At 58.8% G+C, this 24,567-nt stretch overlaps 1 protein-coding gene across 2 annotated transcripts; it reads left to right on the forward strand.

Moving 5' to 3' along the window:
* Window positions 1-396: 396 nt before the first annotated feature.
* On the forward strand, window positions 397-23,090 carry LOC104568539 (syntaxin-binding protein 1). 2 transcript variants are annotated; one of them, XM_088523288.1, is made up of 20 exons: window positions 397-455; window positions 10,481-10,530; window positions 10,733-10,814; window positions 12,249-12,325; window positions 12,673-12,751; window positions 13,248-13,351; window positions 14,299-14,447; window positions 14,956-15,040; window positions 15,387-15,517; window positions 16,688-16,795; window positions 17,162-17,222; window positions 17,883-17,948; window positions 18,216-18,296; window positions 18,429-18,567; window positions 19,214-19,323; window positions 19,578-19,679; window positions 20,815-20,900; window positions 21,081-21,235; window positions 22,027-22,150; window positions 22,807-22,881. In XM_088523288.1, exons 1-19 carry the CDS (start codon window positions 419-421, stop codon window positions 22,134-22,136), a joined length of 1,812 nt encoding a protein of 603 aa, XP_088379414.1. In that variant the 5' UTR covers window positions 397-418; the 3' UTR covers window positions 22,137-22,150; window positions 22,807-22,881. The 2 variants fall into 2 exon arrangements, with proteins under 2 accessions (XP_088379414.1, XP_088379415.1); XM_088523289.1 differs by lacking the exon at window positions 22,027-22,150 and having other exon boundaries at window positions 22,807-23,090.
* Window positions 23,091-24,567: the final 1,477 nt, after the last annotated feature.

The following is a 24,567-nucleotide window of genomic DNA, read 5'->3' on the forward strand; positions in this document are numbered from 1 at the left end:
GGTGAGAGGGCTGTTTCCAGAGCCTCTCGGTGGGCAGCGGGGCCGGGGGCGGCTCTTTGCCCGGCGCTGACAGAAGGGCCCCGCGGGCCGGGCTGCTCGAGGGTCCCGTCGCGGCGCGGGGCGGCCCCGCCGCGGTCGGGGGCGGGCGCGGAGCTGACGTGCCCGTCCCGCCCCCGCCACGTCCCCTCCCCTCGGCGCAGTCAGCTGAGAGCCGCGGCCACCGGATCCCGGTGTCCCCCCCCCCGCTCCGTCCTTCCCCTCCTCTTCCTCCCCCCGCTTCTTGCTGCGCCGCCGCGGGGAGCAGCGGCGAGCGTCGCTCCCGCCACCGCGCCCGAGCGTTTCCTCCCTTCCCACCCCCGCCGAAGTCTCCCCCCCTCCCCAAAGCGGCCTGCGGACCCGCTCCCCCCGGCAAGGCGACATGGCCCCCATCGGACTCAAGGCTGTGGTCGGAGAAAGTAAGACCCGTGCTGCGAGCGCCGCGGGGCTGCGGGCGGATGGAGCAGGAAGGAGCGCGGCGGGGCGGGGGGGGGGAAAGGAAAAACCGAAACTGCCCGGGCTGGGGAGGTCCCGCCGTGATCCTGACCGGGCCCTGGCTCCATATCTTTTTATTATTTTTATTTATTTTTTTGCCCGCGGGGAAGCGGGCGAGGAGGGGGGATATTGCGGATGCGCAATCCAAACCCCCGGCGGCGGGGGAGGGCGGGCAGCGAGCGGCAGGACACGGGGAGGACGTGTCGGGCGGCGGGGGCGCCGCCAGCGTGCGGTGGGGGGGGCTCTTTTCTCTGTATTTTTCTCCCCCTTCTTGTGTGTGTTGAGGCTGTAGGGGTTTTTCTGCAGTGCTGAAGGGAGGGGAAGGGAGAGGAGGGCGGTGGAAAAGGTGGCGGGGGTGAGAAGAGGGATAGCGAGAAGGCGCTCGATTCCCCCCCCCCCCGCCCCGCCTCCGCATCGGGCTCCCGAATGGGCGGCTGTGGAGCCGCAGTCCCCCCGTCGGAGCCTGGTGAGGAAATCCTGACCCCCCCGGGCTATGAGTGTGGGGGAGCCGGGGTGTCCGCCTGGGCAGATACCCATCGCTAGTGCCCTTACGAGACAGGGCCGGGCGGCTTTGTCTGCAGCAAAGCCCGCTCTCATGGTGATTTTTTTTGTATTTTTTATTTTTTTCTTCCCGGACGTGTCTCTGCACCGCAAAGCGCGGCCCCAGCCCGGAGGGGCGGGGGGTGGCGAAGCAGCCGGGGCGCCCCTGGACGCAGCTCGCGGGGATTTCGGTGTCCTTTGGGGTCGCGATCCGCCGCGCTGCTTTGGGCAGCGACTCGGCCATGAGCTCCGGGCTCGACAGGGGAAGGGGAGACGAGAAGGGAGAAGCTTCGGGTTTGCTTCCTCCTTCCCCCTTTCGGCTGCGAGATGATATTTGCAGGGTCTGTGTGTGCGGTGGGGGGCGGGGGGAGCGGCGGGGGGTCTTTCCAAAAGCCCGAGGTTGGAGGGAAATGGCTCCGTTGCCTAGAGCAAAATTATAGCAAGCGACTCGGCATAAAAATAACTAAATAAAGAGCAGAAATGGCAGGAATCGGCCGAAACTTCCCCCAGGCTCCTGCAGCCATGGAAAGGCTCCCCCCTCCTCTTGCATGAATTATTTCCGTGGTGTCCTGGCCAGCCGGGCCAGGGTCTCCCTTGGGGGCGGTGGCGGGGGGGGCAGGCGGGAGGAATCGCGGAGGCTGCGACGGCTCCGGCTGCAGAGCTGCCGCCTTGTGCGGCGAGAAGGGGCGCTGAACCCTCCCGCAGAGGCTGCAAATGGTGCGGCCGGGGCTGGTGGTGTGATCGGGTGGGTGGTGATGGCGCGCGGGGGAGGGGGATCCCACTGGATTTATGTCCTGCCTTGTTGCCAGCCGTCACCTGCCCGGGGAGCACTGCGCCATCCCCGCGTGCCCCCTGCTCGGCACCGCGGATGCTGCATTGGGGATCAGAGCCGAGCCAGCTGCTAAAGAAAAGGGAAAAAACAGGAAAAATGTCCTGTCGCTTCTCTGCTGCAGGATTGCCTTTGGGGGGGGCTGGTGTGCGGGTTTTGCTGGGTGGCTTCTTGAGCGGTTTGTGCCCTCCCCAGCGCAGGATGCAGGGAAGAAGGGGCATGGGGAGAGCGGCTGCCCCTAGCCCAGCTGTACAGGGACCAGCCAGCTGTGCTGCCCTGGGCAGAGTCCCCGTCCTGCTCCCACGGGGCTGCTCTTCAGGGAGACCAGCACTGCTGCATGTCCCTTATTTTCCTTCCTTGTCTTTCCGCACTGGGATGTGCAGAGAACAGTCACTCGTGTGTGTGTGTGTGCTCACACACGCATACACACACACACAGATTCAGTCTGGCATTATGGAAATCTGGCTCAATCCTTCCCTTTGGGGTCTGATAACGAACTGCTCGGTTATTCCCTAAAAATGCCGTTTCAGATTGAAGATGATAACCAGCGGCAGGGCATCCATCTAATAACAGGGCTATCCGGGAATAGCAGGACTCTCTGGAATGAGAGGGCAGGATTTTCAGCTCGCGCAGGCAAAATGCTGCAGAGGATGGAGGGAGCTGGGCCCTCCATGGAGGATCTCGCGCAGTTTGCCCCGCTTTCCCACCACTCTGCCTGCGGCTTGGGATGCTCCGCAGAGCCTCGCACGGGAAGCGACTGGTCCCTGCAGGTTGGATCCTGGTCTGAGCTGTTCCCCAAGGGTTAGGATGGCTCTGCAGGTTCCCTGGACCTCCTACACTGGGGTTCCGGCCCAGCCACTGCAAGAGCTTGCCCAGGTCTCATTCAATGCATCCTGGTTTCTTTGGAGGGGAAGGAGATGTTTCTTAAGGAGCAGGATGTCCCAGCCCCGGCCTGAGGCTGCAGCCCCGTCGCTGACCCCAGGCAGGACATCTCTGCTGGATGGGAAGGATGCTCCGTGTCGCCACGGCTGCCTCTGCCAGGCCCCACCTCCAGTGCTGCGTTTGGCCCTGGCTTCCCTCCAGGCTGGGATTAGTCTGCTGACCAGCTGGTGTCATAACAGGACGTGGTTCAGAGGCCCTTGAAGAGCTGGGTGAGGTGAGAGAGCATCCCCAGAGCAGAATGTCACCCCCGAGGGCCACAGGGCACGTGCCAGGCAGAGCCATCCCCGTGCCTCCCCTGCTATCTGAGTGGCTGTGGCTCTCCCTGGGGATCTCTTTCCTTAGGGCTGTGCATGGGCCTTTCCGAAGCATTTGCCTCTCAAAGGAGCTGCCTGGGGTCGAGCTCCTTTTGGTGTCCTCTGCTCCCGCTCTGCAGCCACGTCCCAGGGATTGTTGCTGGAAAGCTGGATCCTTTATACCGGTGCTGAGGTGGAAAAATCTCACCCGAGCGTGGGAGCTGGTTCCACCTCTGAGACTCCCATCCCCAGATTTTCATCCAACTGTTCGCGTGGATGTTCCCATCCTCTCTTGCTCGGGAACCATGCACCCCAGCAGCCCCTTGCAAGCCCAGGGCCTCCCTGGTGCCCTGCCAGGCTCCCCTGCGCAGCTCAGAGCCCTTGCCCTGCAGTGAGGAGGAGGAGGGTGGGTTTGCTTCCCTTCGCTGAAGCCTCGCGGTGAGCCAAGGCCGGCCGTGGTGCAGAGCCCAGCGCCACAGCAGGCTGGTGCAGGACACACTCCCGGCTGCACTGATAACCAGAGCGTGTGGAGGTGTCCTGGTGTGCAGAGCCCCTGGACGGGCTCGCCCACAAGAGCAGAGAAACCTCCCCGAGGGCTTCTTTTTCCCAACACTGCCATTCCCTGCCGGTAGGAGATGCAAACCAGACCCAGGATAGTGCTGCTGGGAGCGGTGCGGCTGCCTGCTCCTCCCCAGGGACAACGAAAAAACTCCTTTCCCCCAGGACACCAGCTGATGCCTCCCACACAGTGTCTTTGCACCAGCTCTCTGCAGCCTCCTGCAGGGCTGACCTGCACCCAGGCACCTTCCTGCCAAGCAGGATCCAGGCTGGGCTTTGAAGGGCCCCTTCTGCCTCCTGTCGGTGCTGTCGCTTCCACCGAGCGCTGGGTAGCGTCATGCTCAGCCCAAGGATGGACACAGAGACAGGGTGCAACAGGCCGAGCGTCCCGAACTGCCTGTCCTGTGATCCCGCTCCGAGCACTGCCAAGGAGCCCCGGCTGGGATCATCCACGCACCCAACACTGGGCTCTTGTGGTCAGGCCGCTGTGTCCCCATGCGGCAAAGTGAGGGCCGGGCGCTCGGGGCGCGTGCCGAGGGACACGTGCGGCGCTGCGCTGCCCAGGCCGGGGAGGAGGCTGCCAGGCTCGCTGCCAGCCTCGCCGTGCAGCACCCGGGTGCCAGCGTGACTCACCTGGGCTGCCAGGGGCACCGAGGGCTCCCGTCGCCCCATGCGCCCGTCCTGGGGTGCTTGGAGTGCCCTGGGGTCCTCTGGGTCCGCTGCAGTGCCCAGCTCGCAATGGTCGAGGCTGCCCCTGAGCCGGCGTGGGCTCTGCTGGGCGGAGGAGAATGGGGATGAGGCTACAGCGGAGGGCGCAGGTTGGGTGGCACCACGGCATTGGTGAGGCCAGGTGCAGCACAGACGCATGTGGGGCAGAGCCGAGGTGCCAGTGGAGCAGTGGCCGGGAGAGACTGTTTGCCCCGTTCCCTAGGGGTGACAGCAGATCTCAAAGCCTTCTGCTGGTGCCGGAGCCACCGCGTGCCCGACCTGCTCCATGGGGCTCGGCGCAGGAGCCGGCACATGGCAAAGGCTCTGCTGTGCACGGCCTTTGGTACCTGCCCTCAGGAGGCTCTAGCCATGAGTCCGCTCCTTCCAGGGAGCAGACTTGCACTTGGCTTGAAAAAAATATACGTGCAAGGTTCAGGGCTTGCATTCACTCACTGCAGAGCACAGACCCAAGAATTGCTCTGCGGCCCAAGAAATCCTTGTCAGTGATTTGTCAGTGATTACCAGAATCACTTGTCAGTGATTACCTTTACTGTAAAGGTAACTGAGACGAGCAAACCTCGTTGAAGCTACTGACCTAGAGAGCTCAGACTCATTCCCTCCTTAAGAAAAAAATTCTAAAAAGAGCTGGATCCAGTTGCCTCACACCTAAGAGGAAAAATGTCCCAGGAGAAATTCCCCCTCTCTTCTAAGAAAATCCATGCATTTAAAAAGCGATCCATGGAGTCGCATGGCTTTTGGTTGTGTGCCAAGATGCAAATGCTTCATCCACTAACGGATGGTTCTACATGGACCAAACTCCTGAGTTTCAGAGAGTGAACAAATAGCCCAGGCTCTGGAGGCTGCTTAACTTGTTGGCCTCCACCCCAGCCTCTGTGCAGACACAACTGCTCACCTGCGCGCATGGACGCATGTGCCACAAGGTCCTCCCTGGGGCCACCAGCTGTGCTACCAAGACAGCAGCAAAGACCGCTCCGATTTCGACCCGTCAGCTGCACGGCAGCTGCATCCACCCTGTCCCTGGTAAACTGACAGGCCCAGAGCGCCAGCCCAGCCCAGTCTCACTGCGCCCAGCCTGATTTGTTGGCACTTTGTTGGAGAACCTGCTTAGAAAGTCCTGGCCGTGCTGGAGGAGGAGCCTGGGTAGCCCTCACCCTCAGGAAGGAGTTACGTCCCCTCTGAGACGCGAGGCTCTGCCTGCATGGTCCTAGCGCAGCAAAACAATCCTGTTCCTCCCCGTGCTCCAGGGAGCTCAGAGCACTGTTGACATTGGCTATGCCAACAGCACCGCTGGCACAGCCACGTACAACATCTCCGTTGGAGGGTGGAAATACCTGGTGGAAGATAACAAGCATTAGTTGTAGGCATTGCCTCCAAAAGAGGTGACTCCAGTCTGCAGCCCAGCTGATTACAACCATAAGGAAAGGCCTGTTCACCTGCCAGGTGCTTTTGCAAGCCAGAGGAATGGGTGGCAAGAATGATGCCCACACTGAATTTCTTTCAATTTTTTTACCCCATTTCTTCACTGCAAGCAACAAGAGGGATTCATGAGTGTGATCATGCATTTCATCTTCCTCCTTTCCTTTTAGTTCTGTTATTAAGTTTTTAAAGCGTTCAAGATCTCAGGTCTCTGTCCCACCTCCCTCTAGGCATTACGAGTGCTGTGAAGGCTTCCTGCAGTTTTGGCACACAGGTGTAAATACGTTCAACCTTTATGAGATCTGTGCAAATAGGAGCAAAACAGTTAATCACAGGTTACTGCAATTACCGTGACTAATCCTGGAAGCTAGATCCCTCACGGTGATGCGATGCTGAGCTATTTTGCTAACAGGGCACACCCTGGAGTAGCATGAAGTGTTGCTTGGCATTGGTTCAGCGTGTTGTGCTTCACCATGAGCTGTGGGGGACATATATGGTCATAATGCTGACAGTTTAGATGTGAAATATCAAAATGTACCTCAGCTGGGCTTGGATATCCTGCCCATGAGGGACTTGCTGCAGCCTGCTGGTCCTGAGGGTGCGTTGGAGGGCAGATCTGATGATGACACGGTGAAGGAATCCTCCAGAAAGGGTGAGGTCTTCCACATGAGCACCGGGAAAAAATCCATTTTGAAAATATAGGTGCTCAGGACTCTAGCTGCTGGGATGATGTTGGAGAGTTGCACAGTGGTCTCTAGCTTCAAATTGTCCCATTAAAGTTGAGATGGCTCTTAGCTGTAGTGGGGGACACCAGCTGGTCTTTGCCTCCTGGAGGTGAGATCTCTGCCCTGACTGGGGTTACTGCCACCCAGCAGTCCTTGGCTGTAGAGCCTGTTTTAGCCAGGGCCTGTTTGGGGAATGGTACGCTGGTACTCAGAGAACCTGGACTGAGGACATTCCTAAGGGAGATGGGTGGTCCACTGTATTCAGATTCAGTTGCATCCGTGTAACATCTACACTGTCTTGAGCAATTAGTTGATGAACCAGCAAAAAGCAGTTGCCAAGCCAACTCAAAACCTGAACTTGTTTGTCTTGGAGATTCATCGTGACAGTTTGTTAAAAGAAGTGGATCTAGAGTTAACCTTACTGTGAATTTCTGTGATTCAGCTTTCCTGGATCCCAAAATGGAGGACACATGAGGAGGCTGAATGGCCAAAGCCCTGCTTGAGACAGCAAGAAGAGCCCACAGCTGGGGCCATCCCTCTCCTGTAGGACCTCAGGGAATTTGTATAGTCTTTGTGCATCTATAAAGCTGCTTTTTCTTTGTTGGCAATCTGCGAGGCCCTGGGATGCGGCAGAAAAGCAGGTCCAAGTGGGTCTTAACCGTTTCTGGCTAGCAGGAGTTTGGTTGTGTGCTTTACTTATTGAGGGAACTGCTTGGCCATCACTGCTCTGAGCCCTGAAGTGTGAATCCCTGGCACCAGCCAGGCTTTGGTCAGCATTAAAACCAAGATATTTACCAGCTACAGCATTCCTCACCCATCCTGGTGCTCTAGGATCAGGTAGCAGCAATGATGGAGCTTTACTGCTTCCACTGCCTGTTCACCCACCTTTGAAGCTGCTCACTAGGTTTTGGGCTCTTTCCGAAGCAAGGTAGCAAGCCTAGGGCATCCTCGAGTGACTCCATCTCACGGCAGTCTACTCTTGGTCACAGCTTTGTCAATGCCAGGCACAAACAATGGTAGGGTTCGTCGCTATTCCTCCAGGTGCAGACAGAGACAACGGGCCAGTTGCTTTTGCCTGTTGAGCAAGCAAAGGCTTGGACCCTGTGCCAGGCTGGCCTGGAGAAAGGCTGCTCAGGCAGCCTGTTATAAATAACGTGGGCTAAGCCTCTTGGGCTGACCTATGGGCTCTCATCCTACTAGGCCACTGTGTCACCAGCTTCTGGCCCTATGTGAGAAATGATCACACAGATCATTTTCATGCCACACATCATCCAGAACCAAACTTACTGAGAGCGATGGCATGTTGCAGGAGGTGGTTGCTCTTGGATGAGTTGACTGTATGAGCCTTCCCTGGGTTCCTGTCAGGACCATGTTCCTCATGACCACTGGAGATCCCGGTCCTGGGTGAGATGTACTTCATTGTCTCCAGGCGCTGGAAACTCCTTTGCGTAAGAGAAGGAAGTCCAGAGCTGCCTGAATGGTCTTTTCTTGGTAGAAACTATAATGAAGATTATTCCCACCTGAAGGAAACAGGTGCCGCATGGTAGGTCCGGACAAGTGGAGTGTTGAAGGCACTGGCTTAGGTACTTTTTCCCTGAAACCAGTTTCATCTCCAAGACAAGAAGCTAGACCACTAGCAGACCACGCTTCCCTAACCAGGGGTTTAATGACCACTGAAACAAGACCTGCAAGGTGTGGGCTATGGACAGGTCTCCTCCAGAAACGTTGCGGGAACTTCAGGCTTTTCTAGGGCTTCTCTCTGATTCCTTTACAGGCTTTGGCAAGGTCCCGGAGCCTCTTTCTAGGGTGCTCTGTGGACCTGCCTCCTTCCCGACTGTGCTTAGGCTCTGAGCTGGCTATTGCAGTCATTGGAAGGTCACACCTGGAGTCTGGTGGAGTTCACAACCCGATCACAGTGAAAGCAAGGCCCATTCGTTTCGGGAATGTGCCTTCCTCCAGGCCCTGAGCACAGCACAGCTCCGTGGGCACTGAGGGCCCCTCCTGCGTGGGCACGGGTAGCCAGAAGACCTGCTGCTAGCGGGGACTGTCCCTGCTGACCCCTGCTCCGTGTCCAGGAAGGACATGTGGGATTTAGCCAGTGGGAATATGTGCACCTAAAGCATCTCTCCGTGCGGCCCTTGGCTCCAGGGTTGTTGTCCCTCGTCTCCTTCCTTCCTTCCTTCCTTCCTTCCTTCCTCTCCCTGCTCAGGAGCTAAATGTTATTTTATTTGCAGCAGCAGGACATCTGTCTGACTGTTTGGGGCCTTGGAGGAGGCCTTTGCCTCCCCTAGCTGGTACTGGTGCTGTCTCCCCCTGCTAGGCTCCCTGCTCACCAGCTCCTTGGATTGGGCGCTGCTACTCGGTAGAGGTTGTGTCAGTTGCCCGCAAAGCTCTCAGTGTCATGGCGAGGGCTCGGAGGACGTGGGGATGAGGCTTTGCAAACAGTGGTGCTATTCCTGGATCATTGCTCAAGGGAAAGAGCCAAACATGAGTAATGAAATGCAAAAAATAGAGAGAGAGATGTTGGCATGGTGTGGAAGCATTGGTTGCTCCAGGGTGGCTTTCTCAAGCAAGCCTTGCCCCGGGCTGGTGCTGGCTCTCCTGAGCCTGGCATATGCCCACAGCAGCATTCCAGGCCCGGGAAGGGGCAAGCGGCAGCGCCTCGGCATGCGGGGGAGGAGGAGGGTCCTGGACACTTTCCCTGCTGGCATGAGCAAGAACGAAGGCGCAGGAGCCGGGGCGCTTGCCCCTTTTTTCTTTTTTTTTTTTTTTTTCTTTTTTTTTTTCTGCTTTTTGGTGACCTGGATTCACGTGGGCATCGCGCCCAGGCACTGCTGTTCTGCTCCCTGTGGTCCCACAGGAGCTGGCCGAGCAGAAGCAAAAAGCCCTCGGACCTGCCCTCGAAGACTGGCTTCTTTTGGGACCTTCCTTCCCCAAAATGAGGGCCTGTTTGGCTGGAACCTGTAGGGCAGCGGTGCCTCTGAGCAGGGGGGTGTCACTGGGCACAGGGGGGATGTATAAAGAGTGGTAACGGGTGCCCCCGCCACCCCAAGCAGTGGTGACTGTCCCAAAAGGCCCAGTTTTAAAATCACTTCAAGGAAGCCCTGGCCCTTAGAGATGACCTCTCCTCGGGCCATGGCACATGTGCTGAGCTCTGGCTTCCTCCAGCCTCCAACCTTATCCCAAAAGAGAGAAATTTAGCTCCCAAACCGTGCCAGATAATTTACAGGTGGGAAACAGGTCCCCTCCATCCCTCAAAGGTGACATCCTCCATCCTGGGCCACCCCTCCATGCACCAAGGCGCAGCTTCCCCATGCACTCTGGTCCCCAAGAGCTGCTGGGGCCCCCTGGCCCCATGTCCCCCAAGCCAGGCAGAAGCAGGGGAGTCTATGGCCTGGGGTGGCACAATCCTGAGATGTCCCCGGCGCTGCCATCCCTCTGGTTGTGTAAGGCAGGCAGAGCCGGGAGGCGAAATGAGATTGCCCGGGATTACAAGGAAAAGGCTCAGGCTGCCTGATTCTTGTTTCTAAAAGGAGCTCTTAAGCTGCTGTTGTTTTCCTGCTGCCTCGGATTAGTGCCCGGGTGCGGGGTGGCTCGAGGCCCCTTCCTCTCCTCCCCGTCTCCAGTCCCACATGATGGGAGTGCAACTCCCACCAGCTCAGTCCATAAGCACAGAATATGAGATAAAAATGGGTGGCAGCAGAGGACAGCCCCTCCCCAGGTCCCCAAATGTCCTTAGCCATCAGCCCGTGTTGTGTCCTGGAAAAGGCACTGGTGATGAGGGCGTCCCATTGCCAACTTGCCGGCTCCATTCCCAGCACCGCAGCCGGGGGAGCCTGGGGTTGGGGGCTGCAGAGTGCCTGGGAGCATGTGGGGAGCTGGCACAAAATGACAGCCCCGTCTTCCCTCTCTTGCAGAGATTATGCACGATGTGATCCGGAAAGTGAAGAAGAAGGGCGAGTGGAAGGTGAGTGGGTGCAACAGAGCCAGGTGGGACCCCAGCAGGGCCCAGGAGGGAGGAGAGGCCACGTGGGCCGGCTGGTTGGGTCTATCCGCTTCGCAGCTGGGAGCCTGTGGCCAAAGGCCACTGCGGAGGGGCCCTTCCCCGTGCGCTGCCCCGTCCCGCGGCTCTGCGCCACCCCAGCTCCCTGCTCACCTGCTCTCCCCAGGTGCTCGTGGTGGACCAGCTCAGCATGCGCATGCTGTCCTCCTGCTGCAAGATGACCGACATCATGACGGAGGGCATTACAAGTGAGTACCGGCGGCACCGGGCCTGGCCCTGAGTTGTCCCATGCACACCTGGTAGCACGAGGGACAAATTATCCCTCTGAAGCAGAGGAACCGTGAAGACTGCTCCATTCACAGCTGTGCAATAGCATAGCCAGGGCGCTGAGGGAGCTACCACGGTTCGGGGCACAAGCACGGCACCAACCCCAGCGCCTGGAGTACTAGGGGCAGTTCTGGGCTCCCCATGACAAGAAGGATGTGGAGCTTCTAGAGAGGGTCCGGTGTAGAGCGATGGAGATGGTTAAGGGACAGGAGCATCTGTCACATGAGGAAAGACTGAGTGAGCTGGGCCTGTTTAGCCTGGAGAAGAGAAGATTGAGGGAGGATCTGATCAACATGTACTAGTACCTGAGGAAAGAATGTAAAGAAGATGAGGCCAAACTCTTCTCGGTGTTGACCAGTGACAGGACAAGGGGTAATGGGTGCAAACTGAAACCCAGGCAGTTCCATCTCCATGTGAGGAAGAACTTCTTTCCTGTGAGGATGTCAGAGCCCTGGCACAGGCTGCCCAGAGAGGCTGTGGAGGCTCCTTCTCTGGAGATCTTCCAAACCCACCTGGGTGCGACCCTGTGCCCCGTGCTCTGAGTGTCCCCGCTGGAGCAGGGGGCTGGACTAGGTGTTCTCTGGAGGTCCCTTCCAACCTCAACTCTTCTGGGATTCTGTGATCCTCCCTGTTTCGAGGGGAAGACGCTGCCTTCTCTCAGGGTCGGCCAACTGTCAGGGTCTTGCACTGAGCTGCCCTATAGGCTTCCCTCTTGCCTGCTGGGCCAGCGGAGCCCGAACATCTTGTCTCCTGGCAGCGTTTCAGTGCACGGAGCCTGGGTACACAAGGCGCAGACCAGGTGGCGTTTTATGTCAGCCCTATAAATAGCTCCCTGCAGCACTTGGGAAGGAGAAGGAAAGCGCAGCCGGCAGATCCGCGTGTTTGGTGCCGTGGGGGGTCTGCCCAGCCCCAGCCTGCGTGTCTCAGACCTGCCCTGGCCCAGGGCTCAGTTTGCCTTATCCCACTGTTTTAGCTGGGATGGCTCCCCGTTTCCCACACGTACAAACCAGGCCTTGGAGGGTGCAGAGCGGCAGTGCAGGGGACTTAAGAGGAGTCAAAGCAGTTGCAGCACAGGGGCATGTGAACAAACCCGCCGCCCTAGCCAAGCGGAGCCCTTCCAGGCACCCCACCAACAGCCCCAACTCGGGAAGTTCCTGCTCCTAGAGGGCCCTGCAGTGCCAGCATGGGATGGAGATCTCCCACTCAGTTCCACAGGGGAGCCCAGGGATGTCTTGGGATCCAAGGGCTTGGGAGGGCAGGTACTTCCCACTGTGGGACCTGCAATAACGTGGTGCGGCCCCGTGGGCCCTGCCTGTGCCCTGGCCCCTGGCACGGCCCTTGCTTTTCCTCCCTAGTCGTGGAAGACATCAACAAGCGCCGGGAGCCGCTGCCCAGCCTGGAGGCTGTCTATCTCATCACCCCCTCGGAAAAGGTGAATATCCCGCACGAGGGTGCTGGGCACACGCGTTGGGCTCAGGGCAGAGGGGAGACAGTGATGCCAAGCCAGAAAGTGGCAATGATGCCCTGGGAAACATTTCTGCTTCAGATAGCAAGGGTAACAGGGCAGTGCCCTCAGCCCAAGCCCTCTTAGTGAAAGACTGTGAGTTGTGCAGACCCATCTGGGCTCCTGCCCAGGAGACCCTGCCAAGGCCCCGGCAGGGCCGGGGAGGGTGCGGGCAGGCAGCCCGGTGTGGCTGGAGTTGAGAGCGACTCCCACGTCCGCTGCGTGGCCGCCGCTAGCACAGCAAGTCGAACTCAGCAGGTCCTTCTTTCTTGCAGTCCATCCACTCCCTCATCAGCGACTTCAAGGACCCCCCCACCTCCAAGTACCGAGCAGCCCACGTCTTCTTCACTGACTGTGAGTATCCACGGGGCCACTGCCTGCTGTTGCCTCAGCACCAACACACTCCGTCTCCTCACTGCCGCTTCCCGAGTGAGAGAAAAGGGGAAGGACGGGGACCAAGCAGGGCCAGCAGGAGAGCAGCAGCAGGACAGGGCCCAAAACAGGCACTCAAGCTCCTTTGCCATGTCCAGGTGCACACCTGGAGTGGCAGCCTCTTGGAGGGGCTGCCACATCCATATGGAAACCAGGAGACAGAAGAGGCTGTATCACTAAAACTTGTGCCAGAAAGCGGAGACTTTGGGGCATGAAGGGCTCCAAGTGCCAGGGGCCACGTGAGGCTGCAGCTCCAAAGGGGAGCTCATCAGCCCACGGATGCCCTGGGGTGCCCATCCTCTGTGGCACCTATGGCTTCTGCTGCCACTGTCCATCTTGCTCCTGGACACCTGGCAAAGCCCCAGGCCCCCGGCAGTTCCCCGCTGCCCTGAGCGCCACTCTCATCCTCTCCTTCCAGCCTGCCCGGATGCCCTCTTCAACGAGCTGGTGAAATCCCGTGCTGCAAAGGTCGTCAAAACCCTGACCGAGATCAACATCGCCTTCCTCCCATCTGAGTCACAGGTGAGTTCCTGCAGGAACCCGTCCCTCCTGCATGGCCCCGGGAACGGGACACCACGGGGTGCTACCTGGTGCATCAAGGCTGCAAAGAACCTGCAAAGAGACTCATTGCAAGAGGCCTGGTCCTGCATGTCACCTCGCACTCTGCTTCCTCCTTCCTGTCTCCTTCAATTATTTCCTGGGGCTCATCCGCTACTGCGGATTTAGCGGTGACCCTGCACTAGCAGCTGGTGCTGGCTGGCTCTGGGGCCCCCTTCCCTGGCATGGCCGCCCAAAGGTGCTGGCAAGCTGGCCCTCGGGCCATCTGCTGCCCTGAGGGCCTTCCTCGCTGGCCAGAGCAGGGAGGGATGCAGTGCACAGGCACTGGTGAGGAGCAGATGGCACTTGGTGTTTGGTGCCATTAAGTCCTTGCACAGCTAGTGCCTCCCTGGAAATGCGGGTGGAAGACGACTCTTGGCAGCCCCATGCACAGCAGAATTGGCACCTGGTCTGTGCTGGTGGGATGGCCAGGGAGCCACGAGCCCTGCTCCTCGGTGCAGGGAGAACCAGAGGGTCCCGAGCAGAGAGCAGCCACCCAGAGCTACCCGCTTCAGGAGCATTGCTGGACTCAGCAGGCATCTGGAGCCAGGGTTCAATGGGACCAATTGCAGGGACATGTATCTGGGTTGGGATCTGGTTTGCGGACACGTATCTGGGTTGGGATCTGTTTTCAGACACCCCAGGATGTCCTGTGATACCCACTACGTCCTTGCCCTCACCCCCACCACGTCTGGTCCTGGCGCCAGGGCACGGGACACAGCGCTTTCCTTGGCACACCGCTGCCTGGCGCAGGGCTGAGCTAGTGGACAGGACTGCTCTGCCTGAACCTCAGCCGCTTTCCTTGGTCCTCTGCTTGTCCTCAGCAGCCCCTCTCCTTTAACCTCCTTCCCGCTTTATTTGCGCCTTCCCAGGTTTACTCCCTGGATTCTGCCGACTCCTTCCAAAGCTTTTACAGCCCACACAAGGCCCAGATGAAGAACCCGATCCTGGAGCGCCTGGCAGAGCAGATCGCCACGCTGTGCGCCACGCTGAAGGAGTACCCAGCGGTGCGGTACAGAGGGTGAGCGCAGCGCTGCCCCGCGCACCTCCCACAGGCAGGAGCCTCGTCTCCATCTCCCCCTTAGAGCTATTTTAGCTCCCCTTTTGCCAGACCACAACAAATCCTCCCTCTCACAGGCCCTGCCCTCTTGCTAGGGCACTGGCAGTAGCTTGTGCCAGTTTGGAGGAAGGCACATGGTAGGATGGGCAGATTGACTCATGCTAGATTTAAAAACAGCTTTGATTCAGATGATGCCGTGATCCAAGCTAGTCAGGGGACATCTGGAACCCTCCCTGCCGGTAGCAGACCAAAACAAAGCAGGGCACCAAGTTCCCCAGGAACTGGAAAGGGGTAACAAGATGTTCCCAGGTCCCCTTTCTCCCTCAAGCCAAGGCCGTCGCCCAGGGCAAACAAGCAGTCCCTTGCCCACCTTGTGCAGCCTTGCCCAGTGCTCGGTGTCTGCCCTGGGGCTCCTGGGCTGTGGCAGGGGAAGGTGCAGGGAGCTGAAATATCTTATTGTCTGCTCCAGAGACTACAAAGACAACGCCATGCTGGCACAGCTCATCCAGGACAAGCTGGATGCCTACAAGGCTGATGACCCCACCATGGGCGAGGTGAGTGGGATGGCACCAGCAGGCCCTTCGGGGCTCCCAGGCTTGGCCATGTTTTGTCCGCAAGCTCCAGTTCAAGCCCTGCCTCTCAGCCACGTTGCAAGTGGGGCCTGCCCTGCCTCTCCTGGTCTGGCAGCTCCCCTGATGCTTAGCAAGAAGCGCTGACCTGGCACGTGCTGAAGTGCCTGCGGGTTCCCCCGTGGTGCGCGTGCAGAGGCAGAATAGGTGTAGCTGTCACCCAAGGGCTATAATCCTGATAGGGGCTAGAAAACAGCTCTGATTTCACTCTGCTGTGGGTGCTGGAGGGCCCCCAGCTCCCCTGCTGACAGCTTCCCCTCTGGGTCTGCAGGGTCCGGACAAAGCTCGTTCCCAGCTCCTTATCTTGGACCGGGGCTTCGACCCAGTTTCCCCAGTGCTGCACGAGTTGACCTTCCAGGCGATGAGCTACGACCTGCTGCCCATCGAGAACGACGTCTACAAGTGAGTGTGGTGGTGCCACCGCCGGGCCCTGGAGCTGGGGGAGCAACAAGCAATGGGCTGTTGCTGGGAGAGCCCCAGGCACTCAAGCACTTGAGCAGACATTAGAAGCTGAGACACAAAGTCTGAGCATCCGGCTCAGCTCTACCACACAGGTCCTCAACTCCAAGGACTCCCTACAACCCACACAATCCGGCAGATGTTATATGGGCCGAGAGCAAGGCAGGATTTAGTGCCAAAGTAGCATTTATAACCCTTAAGCCTTTGCCCTTTCCCAGTTATAGTCTAAACAGGTGCAAGAAGGTGCGACACGAACCCAAGCTGAAAGAACTTGACCTGTCTTACTGGTAGAGTTAAGAACCAGTGTGCCCGCGCGTCCTCGGGCGCCTGGCCTGCGGGAGCATGCCCGTGCTTCCGCTGCCCTGAGGAGAGCGTAGTCCACGAGTGCGGCCCAGCCCGGCGGCCAGGGCTGCCCATGCGGCAGCGCCTGCCCAAGGGAGCAGCTGGGGATCCTGACCCCCTCTGACCCGTCACGTGCTGTTATTCACCCAAACAAGGCCGGGAGAGGAGCAGGTGCTTAGAAAGAGGCCTGTCCCCTCCCTGCGTGCCTGCTGGAAGGGAACGATGCCTTGTTCATCAGATGGGAGATTGACAGGAATTAGAGGCTATCCCCGGAGCCTGGACCTGGGAAGGATTGGGTGAGACCCTGGCTCTACCCACCAGGCACACTCTGATCTCAGCGACATGAGGATGATGATGATTAGTAGGAGGTTTCCTCTGGGGGGTCCTTTTGGGATTCCAGTCTGAGTTTTGGAGGGCAGGGCAAAGGGAGAAGCCAGGAAAGAGTGAGGATCACCTCGGATGTCCTTGCCAGAGGTATGTCCCAGTGGGGACTGTGTTGGGCTGTACAGCACTAACTAGGACAGAAGCTGCCCAGGTCCTGCAGACAACACCACACAGAGACCCTGCTGAAGAAGGCAGCACATCCAGTGCAGGACTGGGAAAATTCTCCCTCCGGGTGACACCGGGCAGAGACCTCAAGGACCCTATAATGTCACCCTGCCTCTTTTCTTGCTAGCATGGCTTAGGGGACAACGCTGGAGGAGCTGAATGGGGAGCGCGTGTCCTGCAAACCCTCCTCCGCTCCTTGATGCCTCCTGCTCTCTTCCGCAGGTACGAAACCAGCGGCATTGGGGAGGCCCGCGTGAAGGAGGTTCTCCTGGATGAGGACGATGACCTCTGGGTCACCTTACGCCACAAACACATCGCAGAGGTGTCCCAGTAAGTGCCCTTGCAGGCAGATTGGTGCCTGTCCAAACCCTGTGCTGAGGAGAAAAGGCAGATGGAAAGGGCGGGAGAGGGTTTCCGATGCCGCGGCACAGCTCACGGCAGAGCAGGGTGCTCTCCATGTGGCTCCGCATGTGTCTGCCGCCCGGGAGAGCGGCCCTCGCTGCACGGCAAGGCTGAGCACAGCCCGCGGGGGAAAGCAGGGCACGGGAGGGCCAATGCCCTGGGCTGTGCCCTGATGCCACGGGCCCAGAGCATCTGGACCGTTGGGCCAGGCGGATCCACCCCTGCAGTGTGAGCAGGGTCGGCCATGCAGCAGCGGGCACCGCGCTGACCGCTCTGCCCTCCTCTTCTCCCCAGGGAGGTGACCCGATCCCTGAAGGAATTTTCTTCAAGCAAGAGGATGAACACGGGTGACAAGGTGACCTCACTGCTTGCATGGAGCTGGTCGTCAGGACCTCCCCAGCAGGGTACAGGCAGTTCCAGGGACTCAGCCACATGTCAGGACAAGCTGAGGCCTCATGGGGATGCCTGATGCATCCTGTGGAGTGGGAGCAGCTCCACAGCCATCGAGCAACCTGGAGTGTTCAAGCAGGTTCAGATGCTGCTTTGCTGCATAAGGCTGAGGAAACGGGGACCGCAGAGACCGTAGCAAGCAGAATGGTGGCAGTCTGGGGACTGAGCTGTGCTGCTCTGGGGGAGCACTGTGTTGCTGGGCATTGGTTTGCACACAGGAAAGGAGGTCCATCCATGCTTGCCTCCGTGATGCTCTTTCTCCTTCTGGTCAGTTCCCTTCTGGAGGGACCAAGTTGTAGGCAGGGAAGTTGTGTCAAGATCAGAATGTAAAAACAGCCAGAAACTGAAAACATCATCTTGGCCTCAGTCAAGTGCACAGACTAAGTCCCCAGAATGGTCCTGTGGGGGATGTTTAGACATCACTAAAACCCCCAAGAGAAAGAGAATCACATTTTGACAGAAGTCCATGGCAGAGTTGTCCCCTGCTTTGCCCCTCTCTGATAATGGTCCCACTGAGAGCCCAAAGTCCATGGCGGGTAAGTGACTGGGTATTGTCCCCTTGCAGACCACCATGAGGGACCTGTCCCAGATGCTGAAGAAGATGCCGCAGTACCAGAAAGAGCTCAGCAAGGTAAAACAATGAGCAAATGGATCCACGGAGAGTGCAGGTTGCCTGTGCAGCCTACAAAGGAGATGTCCAGAGGCAGCTTTCTCCAGGCTCTCCAGCGGCTCTGCAGCCATGGGCAGGAGCTGTCCAGGGCTCCAAGAGGGCATCCCTGCAGCCAGCATGGGCTTAACACTCAGGCCTGGGCCGGGATGGATAGCTGAGGTGGTGGTAAGGGGATATCTTGTGGCTCCCAGTGCCTCTAGGGTGTCTGCACTGCTTGTGTCTCCCCAGTACTCTACTCACCTGCACCTGGCTGAAGACTGCATGAAGCACTACCAAGGCACGGTGGATAAGCTCTGCAGAGTTGAACAGGTACCATCTGCCCTGGAGTTCAAGTGCCCCCGCCTCCAAGGAGGGAGGACGGGGTAACTGCTTGTGCCCGACCTCCCCGCGCTGGCACGGAGCCCAGGGCCGGGCAGTGACCAGCGCGCACGTCCTCTGCAGGACCTGGCTATGGGCACTGATGCTGAGGGCGAGAAGATCAAGGACCCCATGAGGGCCATTGTCCCCATCCTGCTGGATGGGAATGTCAGTACCTACGACAAGATCCGCATCATCTTGCTCTACATCTTCCTGAAGAACGGTGAGGAGGGCGCCGGGCTGAGGGGGAGGGGGCCAGGGATGGAGGCGAGAGCAGCAACACAGTCAGCTCCTTCAGCACAGAGCTGTGCCCACCCAAGAGGAGCCGAACAGAAAGGCACAGCCCCAGTTTATCGCCAGACTCCTTGAGGTGGTTTCCCAGGCCCCAAATGCCCCAGCAAAGAGCACCAAAAATGGAGCACCCTTTGCACCCAAGCACGCGCAGGTGATCGCTCAGGCTGCCTCCTAACAGCTCCCTATCCCCAGCAGCGCGGCCCGTCCGCTCTGAGGTCTCCAAATGCTGCCCTGGGCAGGAGGGTCACAGAGATGGAGCCGCTGCTCACTCTGCAGCACAAGAGCAGAACTGGGTCAGACCTGGTTGAGGTCGCATTGCACCCCACACAGTCAAAGGGTGGCAGAAAATGGGGAAATTGTAGATAAGATTAATAAGCCTATTCTGCAAAGGATGGGAGACTCTCATGGGGTGGAAAACATAGAGTAAGGCAGGATCAAAGCAGCACAAAATTGCGCAATGTCCACTGAGCATTCCCTGGACGACAACAGGATGAATGTCCTGAGCTGCAAATGGAGGGATCGTGTCCCTGCTCGGATGCATTTAGACAAAGCCGTTTCCGTGTCTGCATTTCCAGGTATCACAGAGGAGAACTTGAACAAGCTGATCCAACACGCTCAGATCCCTGCAGAGGACAGTGAGATCATCACCAACATGGCCCACCTTGGGGTGCCCATCATCACAGATGTGAGTGTGCAGCTCCCTTTCCCCACAGTCCTCCTTGGGTCTAGGGAGAGCCACCAGGACCCTGTAGCACTGAGTCAAGGTGTGACATTTGCTACGGGAACCACTTCTCCCCCAGAAAACCGCCAAATTCCCCTGAGCATCTCCTGTGAGGTGACTGTGTCCCTGTGGTGTGGGCCCAGTCCTCAAGGCACAAGGACCCTGCCCCATTGCAAGGCGCTCAGGAGCTCAGGGTGTCTCTTGCTGTTTGTGCCCAGTCCACCCTGCGCCGCCGAAGCAAGCCGGAGCGGAAGGAGCGCATCAGCGAGCAGACCTACCAGCTCTCCCGATGGACCCCTGTTATTAAGGACATCATGGAGGTGAGTCAGCAAGGACAGGGAACAGAGTGGGGACCTCAGCACTCCCAACAAGAGACCTGCAGAGAGCAGGGTGCTTCCAGCTCCTGGCATCGCTCCCAGAATGGGAGCTTGGGACAGAAGTCGCCCAGCCTCCTCTCTGGTAGCTCCTCAGCATCCCCACAGTACAGGCCACTAGACCAGGTGCTTCAAGTGCCAGCATGGGGCACAGCCAGGCTGTGTGCTCACCCACATGCCCCTCACCCCTGAGCGAGCAGACACGTGCAGCACCAATATTGGTGTGTGCCATTCGGCTGAGCGCTGTGCTCTGGTTGTACCAGGCAGAGCCGAGAAAGCAACACCAGCCATCACCTTCTTCCATACCCGTCTCTTCTTCTGGTGACCCCTTGAAGAGCAGAGCAGCCTCATGGGAGCCAGGTGGATCACAGGCAATGCCGCAGCCATGGGCATTTTCTACCTGTACTGAGGGCAAACGCACCCCAGAGCCATGTTTTGAGAGGAGTTCTGCAGCTCGGCACTGGCCTGAAGGCACCCATTGCAAGCTCAGCCCAAACTCCCTTAGTTACACACAACGCTGGCCTGGCTCCCACCACCTTTGCTACTCCAAAGCATCTCTTAAAAACTAGTGCACCAAGATCGGAGGGGACTGCCTAGGGCAACCCAGTCTCAGACACCTCTTGCAGTTGGCCTGAAGCCTCCACCATGAAAAAGAAATACCAATTTCCTTACCCATTCACCAAACACTTGGCCTGGGCTGTGTGTCTCCAACACTGCTTGGGCCACTGAAGTGCTGCTCAGGCTACTGAAACCCTCCTTAGGGGAGGCAGGGCAAGACCCAGCTGGTGCTCACGGTGAAGGTCCCTGGTGCTGCCTCTGCCCTGCAGGGAAACCAGCACCCTCCCTCCTCCCCCAGGTGCACAGTATTACAGGAATTCAGCCAAAGTGCTGCAAAAACTAGGACCATGCACGTGTATGCAAATGTCGGTAAAGCAAGGCCCTCCGAAGCGGGTGCTGCGTCCTGTGGGGCTGTGCTGTGGAGGTGGGACAGGCAGTCGGAGGCTGCGGGACTGGGGACTGGGCACAGTGCACGGTGCCCGGCTCCTCTCTCAGCCCTTGCCTGGGCCTTTTCTCCCGCCAGGACGCCATCGATGACAAGCTGGACACCAAGCACTACCCTTATATCTCCACCCGCTCCTCCGCCTCCTTCAGCACCACTGCCGTCAGGTGGGTGCCCGCCACTCGGCCTCCCTTCTGCCGGCTTCCGCGGGGCTGACGAGCCTCTGAGCAAGCATGGGCCTCACCTCCTGCCCTCCTCTCCCATCCCCGTCCCGCTCTGCCCCAACGGCTCATCTAGAGCCTGGTCGGGCGCCTCCTCCTCACCCCTCTGCTCTCTGCCCTCCCCAGCGCCCGCTATGGTCACTGGCACAAGAACAAGGCGCCGGGCGAGTACCGGAGTGGCCCCCGCCTCATCATCTTCATCCTGGGCGGTGTGAGCATGAACGAGATGCGCTGTGCCTACGAGGTGACACAAGCCAGCGGCAAGTGGGAGGTGCTAATAGGTGAGTGGGGGACTTGGGGGGCCGCCACGCTCGCCGCCTCATCCCATGCTCCGCTCCCGGCGGCAGCCCCGCCAAACGCAGCCCCCGGGTGACTGCATGAGCAGGGCCTCCGTGGAAGGTCGGCTCCTGCTGCCCGGTGTCACCCTGTGCCCTGCTGCCTCCCTGCCTGTCCCCAGTGCCTCCTAGCTCCTCTCTCCCCAGCTGATTTTGCTTCTGCTGTTCAGACCGAGCTGGGCGAGAGGGAAGGGATTTTGCTTTCCCAAAGTGATCCAGTCATTTCCTGCGGTTGCACAGTCTCTTTAGAGGTTTTTGAGGAACGGGAGGGAGAAGGGCCGGCATGTGAGCAGGGCCAGCAGCCAGGAGAGCCTGTGCTGCAGGCCAGGACGCACGCTGCCGCAGGGCTGGCAGCGCTCAGGTGCACATCATACGTGCAGCCAGTCCTGCCTCGCGCACGCGGCACTGAGGTGCATCCCGCGTGCAGGCTGCCCTGCAGCGCATGTGCGGCGCTGAGCTGTGCCCCGTGCACTGGCATCGTGTGTGTGCTGGCCTCACGTACGTGGCGTGCGTGTGCCCAAATATGGCGCTGTGCCTCAGCCCTTTGCAGGATCCCTCCCCACCATGTCTCTCCTCCAACCCTCCCCATGGAGGCTCCCACCGTGCCGGGTCCCCTCGGTGGCGCTGGGGCCACCGTGGGGGTGCATGCTGCGCCGCCACCTCTGCTCGCCCGCCATCGCCATTGCCGGCGCGCTGCGGCCGGCGCCCCGCGGTCAGCAGCCTCTGTTCTCCTGCAGGTGCTACCCACATTCTCACTCCCACCAAATTTCTCATGGACCTGAGGCACCCCGACTTCAGGGACTCCACTAGGGTCTCATTTGAGGAGCAGGCTCCAGCAATGGAGTGAGCCAAAGCAACCAAGTAAAGGCAGCCTCCTAAAGGAAAAGAAACTCTTCCTCCCCGAAGGGCTTTCTTTGCTTCTCCTCCTCCCGTTGATCACTGCTGTCCCCCTCTTGCCTCTCAGTTCGCATCTCCGTTCTCCGGGGTGGGAAAATGCTTGCAGTCCCTCCGTGCCCCCAGCCTGAAACGCACCTGGTGCCAGCTCCACCCGCTCCTGCTCTGTGTTTCTCATGGCCGGAGCCCTTCCCGTCGGCTGGAGGCCCCGGAGCGGTGTTGCAGGGGGAGAAGGGCAGGTCCAAGCCCCTGGTATTGCTGCTGGCTGCCTGCATCATGGCCAGGGTGACGCTGGGCGGCCGCTGCTCCTGGAGGAGTGGGGCCAAGGTGGGAGTGTTGCACTGAGCTCAGAGGCCTGCGACCCCAGGGCGCGTTGGATGAGCTCCTGCTGAGCGCAGGGGCGGGGGGGCTGCAGGAGAGGCTCCTTCCACCCCGCCGCCACCAAGGCCGCTCGCAGGCGGGAGAAGGGCCGGGCACTGTCCCCTGCCCGCAGGCAGCGTCCCCGATCCTGCCGCGTTGCCTTGCGTGGGGCCCCGGGAGCTCTGCCCTTAGGCGAGCGCTCGCTGCTGACGCGCGGCCCTGGCGCTGTGTGTCCCCCCCTCCCCTTCCTCTGTCCCCCGCAGGCTCCACACACATCCTCACGCCACAGAAGCTGCTGGACACGCTGAAGAAGCTCAACAAGACAGAGGAGGAGAGCAGCAGTTAAGAGGAGGCACCTGTGCATGCTGGCGGCCTGGCCCGGCGCCACTCCTTCGCCCGAGCTCCGTGCTGTGGCCCATCCCGGCCCCGCTTCCTCTCCCGGTCTCCTGTTGGGAACCCTTGTGTCCCCCCCCGCGCCCTCCCCATCTCTCCTTTCCACCCAAGGGAGGGGACAACACCGGAGAAAACAACATTAATCGCAACGCCGCATTGTGGCTAAAAGAGGAAAAAGAAAAAAATCCAGCTCTCTATGCATAGCTGCCCGAAAGCAGGATCCCATCACTGAGTAACCTGCGTGCTCATCGCTCGAGATGTCGCCGGCAAAAAAAGAAAGAAACAACAAGAAAAAAAAAACTCTCAGAAGTTTTTGTTCCTCGTTTGGGTTTTCCGTTTCAGGCCGGAGCCTGCTCGCTTGAGGCTCTCTCTTCTTCCCGCCGGCCCCTGGCCAGATGCCGGGCGAACATCTGGCCCTCGACAGCGGCCTCTCGCTTTGCATGTGTTGGCGGGAGGCCCCCACGTTGCCGCTGTCCGGGGCAAAAAGGGACCAGAATGGTCCGAACCTGAAGAAGGGCCCCGGTTCCCTGCACCATTGGCTGCTCCTCTGCCTTGGCCGCCTTTCCTCTTCAGTTTGCTCTGTCCCTTACAAGAACTATCTATGTGTACATATATACACATGCATATATGTGTGTATATATGTGCATATATGTATGTACAGGAGCAAGATGCAATTCTTTTTCCTGGCGCGGGGTCCAAGGAGCTCCCCCCGCTTGCAACGCGCCCGCCCGCAGCAGCGCTGGCGGCCCCCGTCCCGCAGCCCCCGCCGGCCCCGCTCTCGTCGTCCTGTGGTGAAACGTTTCTGAACGTGGAAGTGGCCGAACGCCCCCCTCACCCCAGCCCGGCCCCCTCTCTCCCAGCGGACTGTGTGTATATTAATTAATGTGTCTCGTGACGTTCTTACAAGCTTGGTGTATAGTGATTTAACCGAACCTCCTTTCATTTTGTTTCATTTTGGGGTATTTTTTTTAAACATTCGAGGATTTCCCCATCCTTTCCCCGCCTCTAGATACACTGCAATATTTTGGGGTCATTCGCTTCGTTCTCTTCTGTTCCCCTCCGGTCTGAAGGCAGTGGCTCCTCCCTCAGATCTATCTTCCCTCAGTGGTGGTTAAATTCCTCCCCCGCCTCCTCTTCCTTCCTCTCCCCGTTTGCTCCTTGCCCATAAAGTTAAATATATATTTTTAGGGCAAAGGCTGTATCATTGCACTGATATTTGTTGGTCCCGCCTTGGTCTTCTCCTTCCCCTTTTTTGAGTTCCTTCTCAGTTTAGCAATGCAAATGCTTCAGGATCTTGTATGTTGGACATGTGTTTTTTTTTTCTGTTACAGTTATTTATATAAAAAATAATTTATCAAAAAGGAAAATTAAAAAAAAATCTAGTCTGTCTTGGAACTTGTTTACCTTGAAATTACTGGAATCTAAATGTTTGAAAGTGTTGAAGCACAAACATGTATCATCTCTGTATATCTGTTCTTCTGTACTAAAGCACTAGAGTGACTAAATAAATGCGATCTCCATACATAGAGCAAAGGAGGCCGTGCCGTGCTGCTTGTTTCAGGGCTCCTGGGGAAGCAGGGAGGAGGATGGAACAGCGGGAATCTTTTGTCACCAGGCACTGACACAAGGGC

This window comes from Tinamus guttatus, unplaced genomic scaffold, assembly GCF_059628265.1.
Source record: "Tinamus guttatus ecotype Peru unplaced genomic scaffold, ASM5962826v1 Tinamus_guttatus_pri_ptg000177l, whole genome shotgun sequence".
Classification (NCBI taxonomy): Eukaryota; Metazoa; Chordata; class Aves; order Tinamiformes; family Tinamidae; genus Tinamus; species Tinamus guttatus.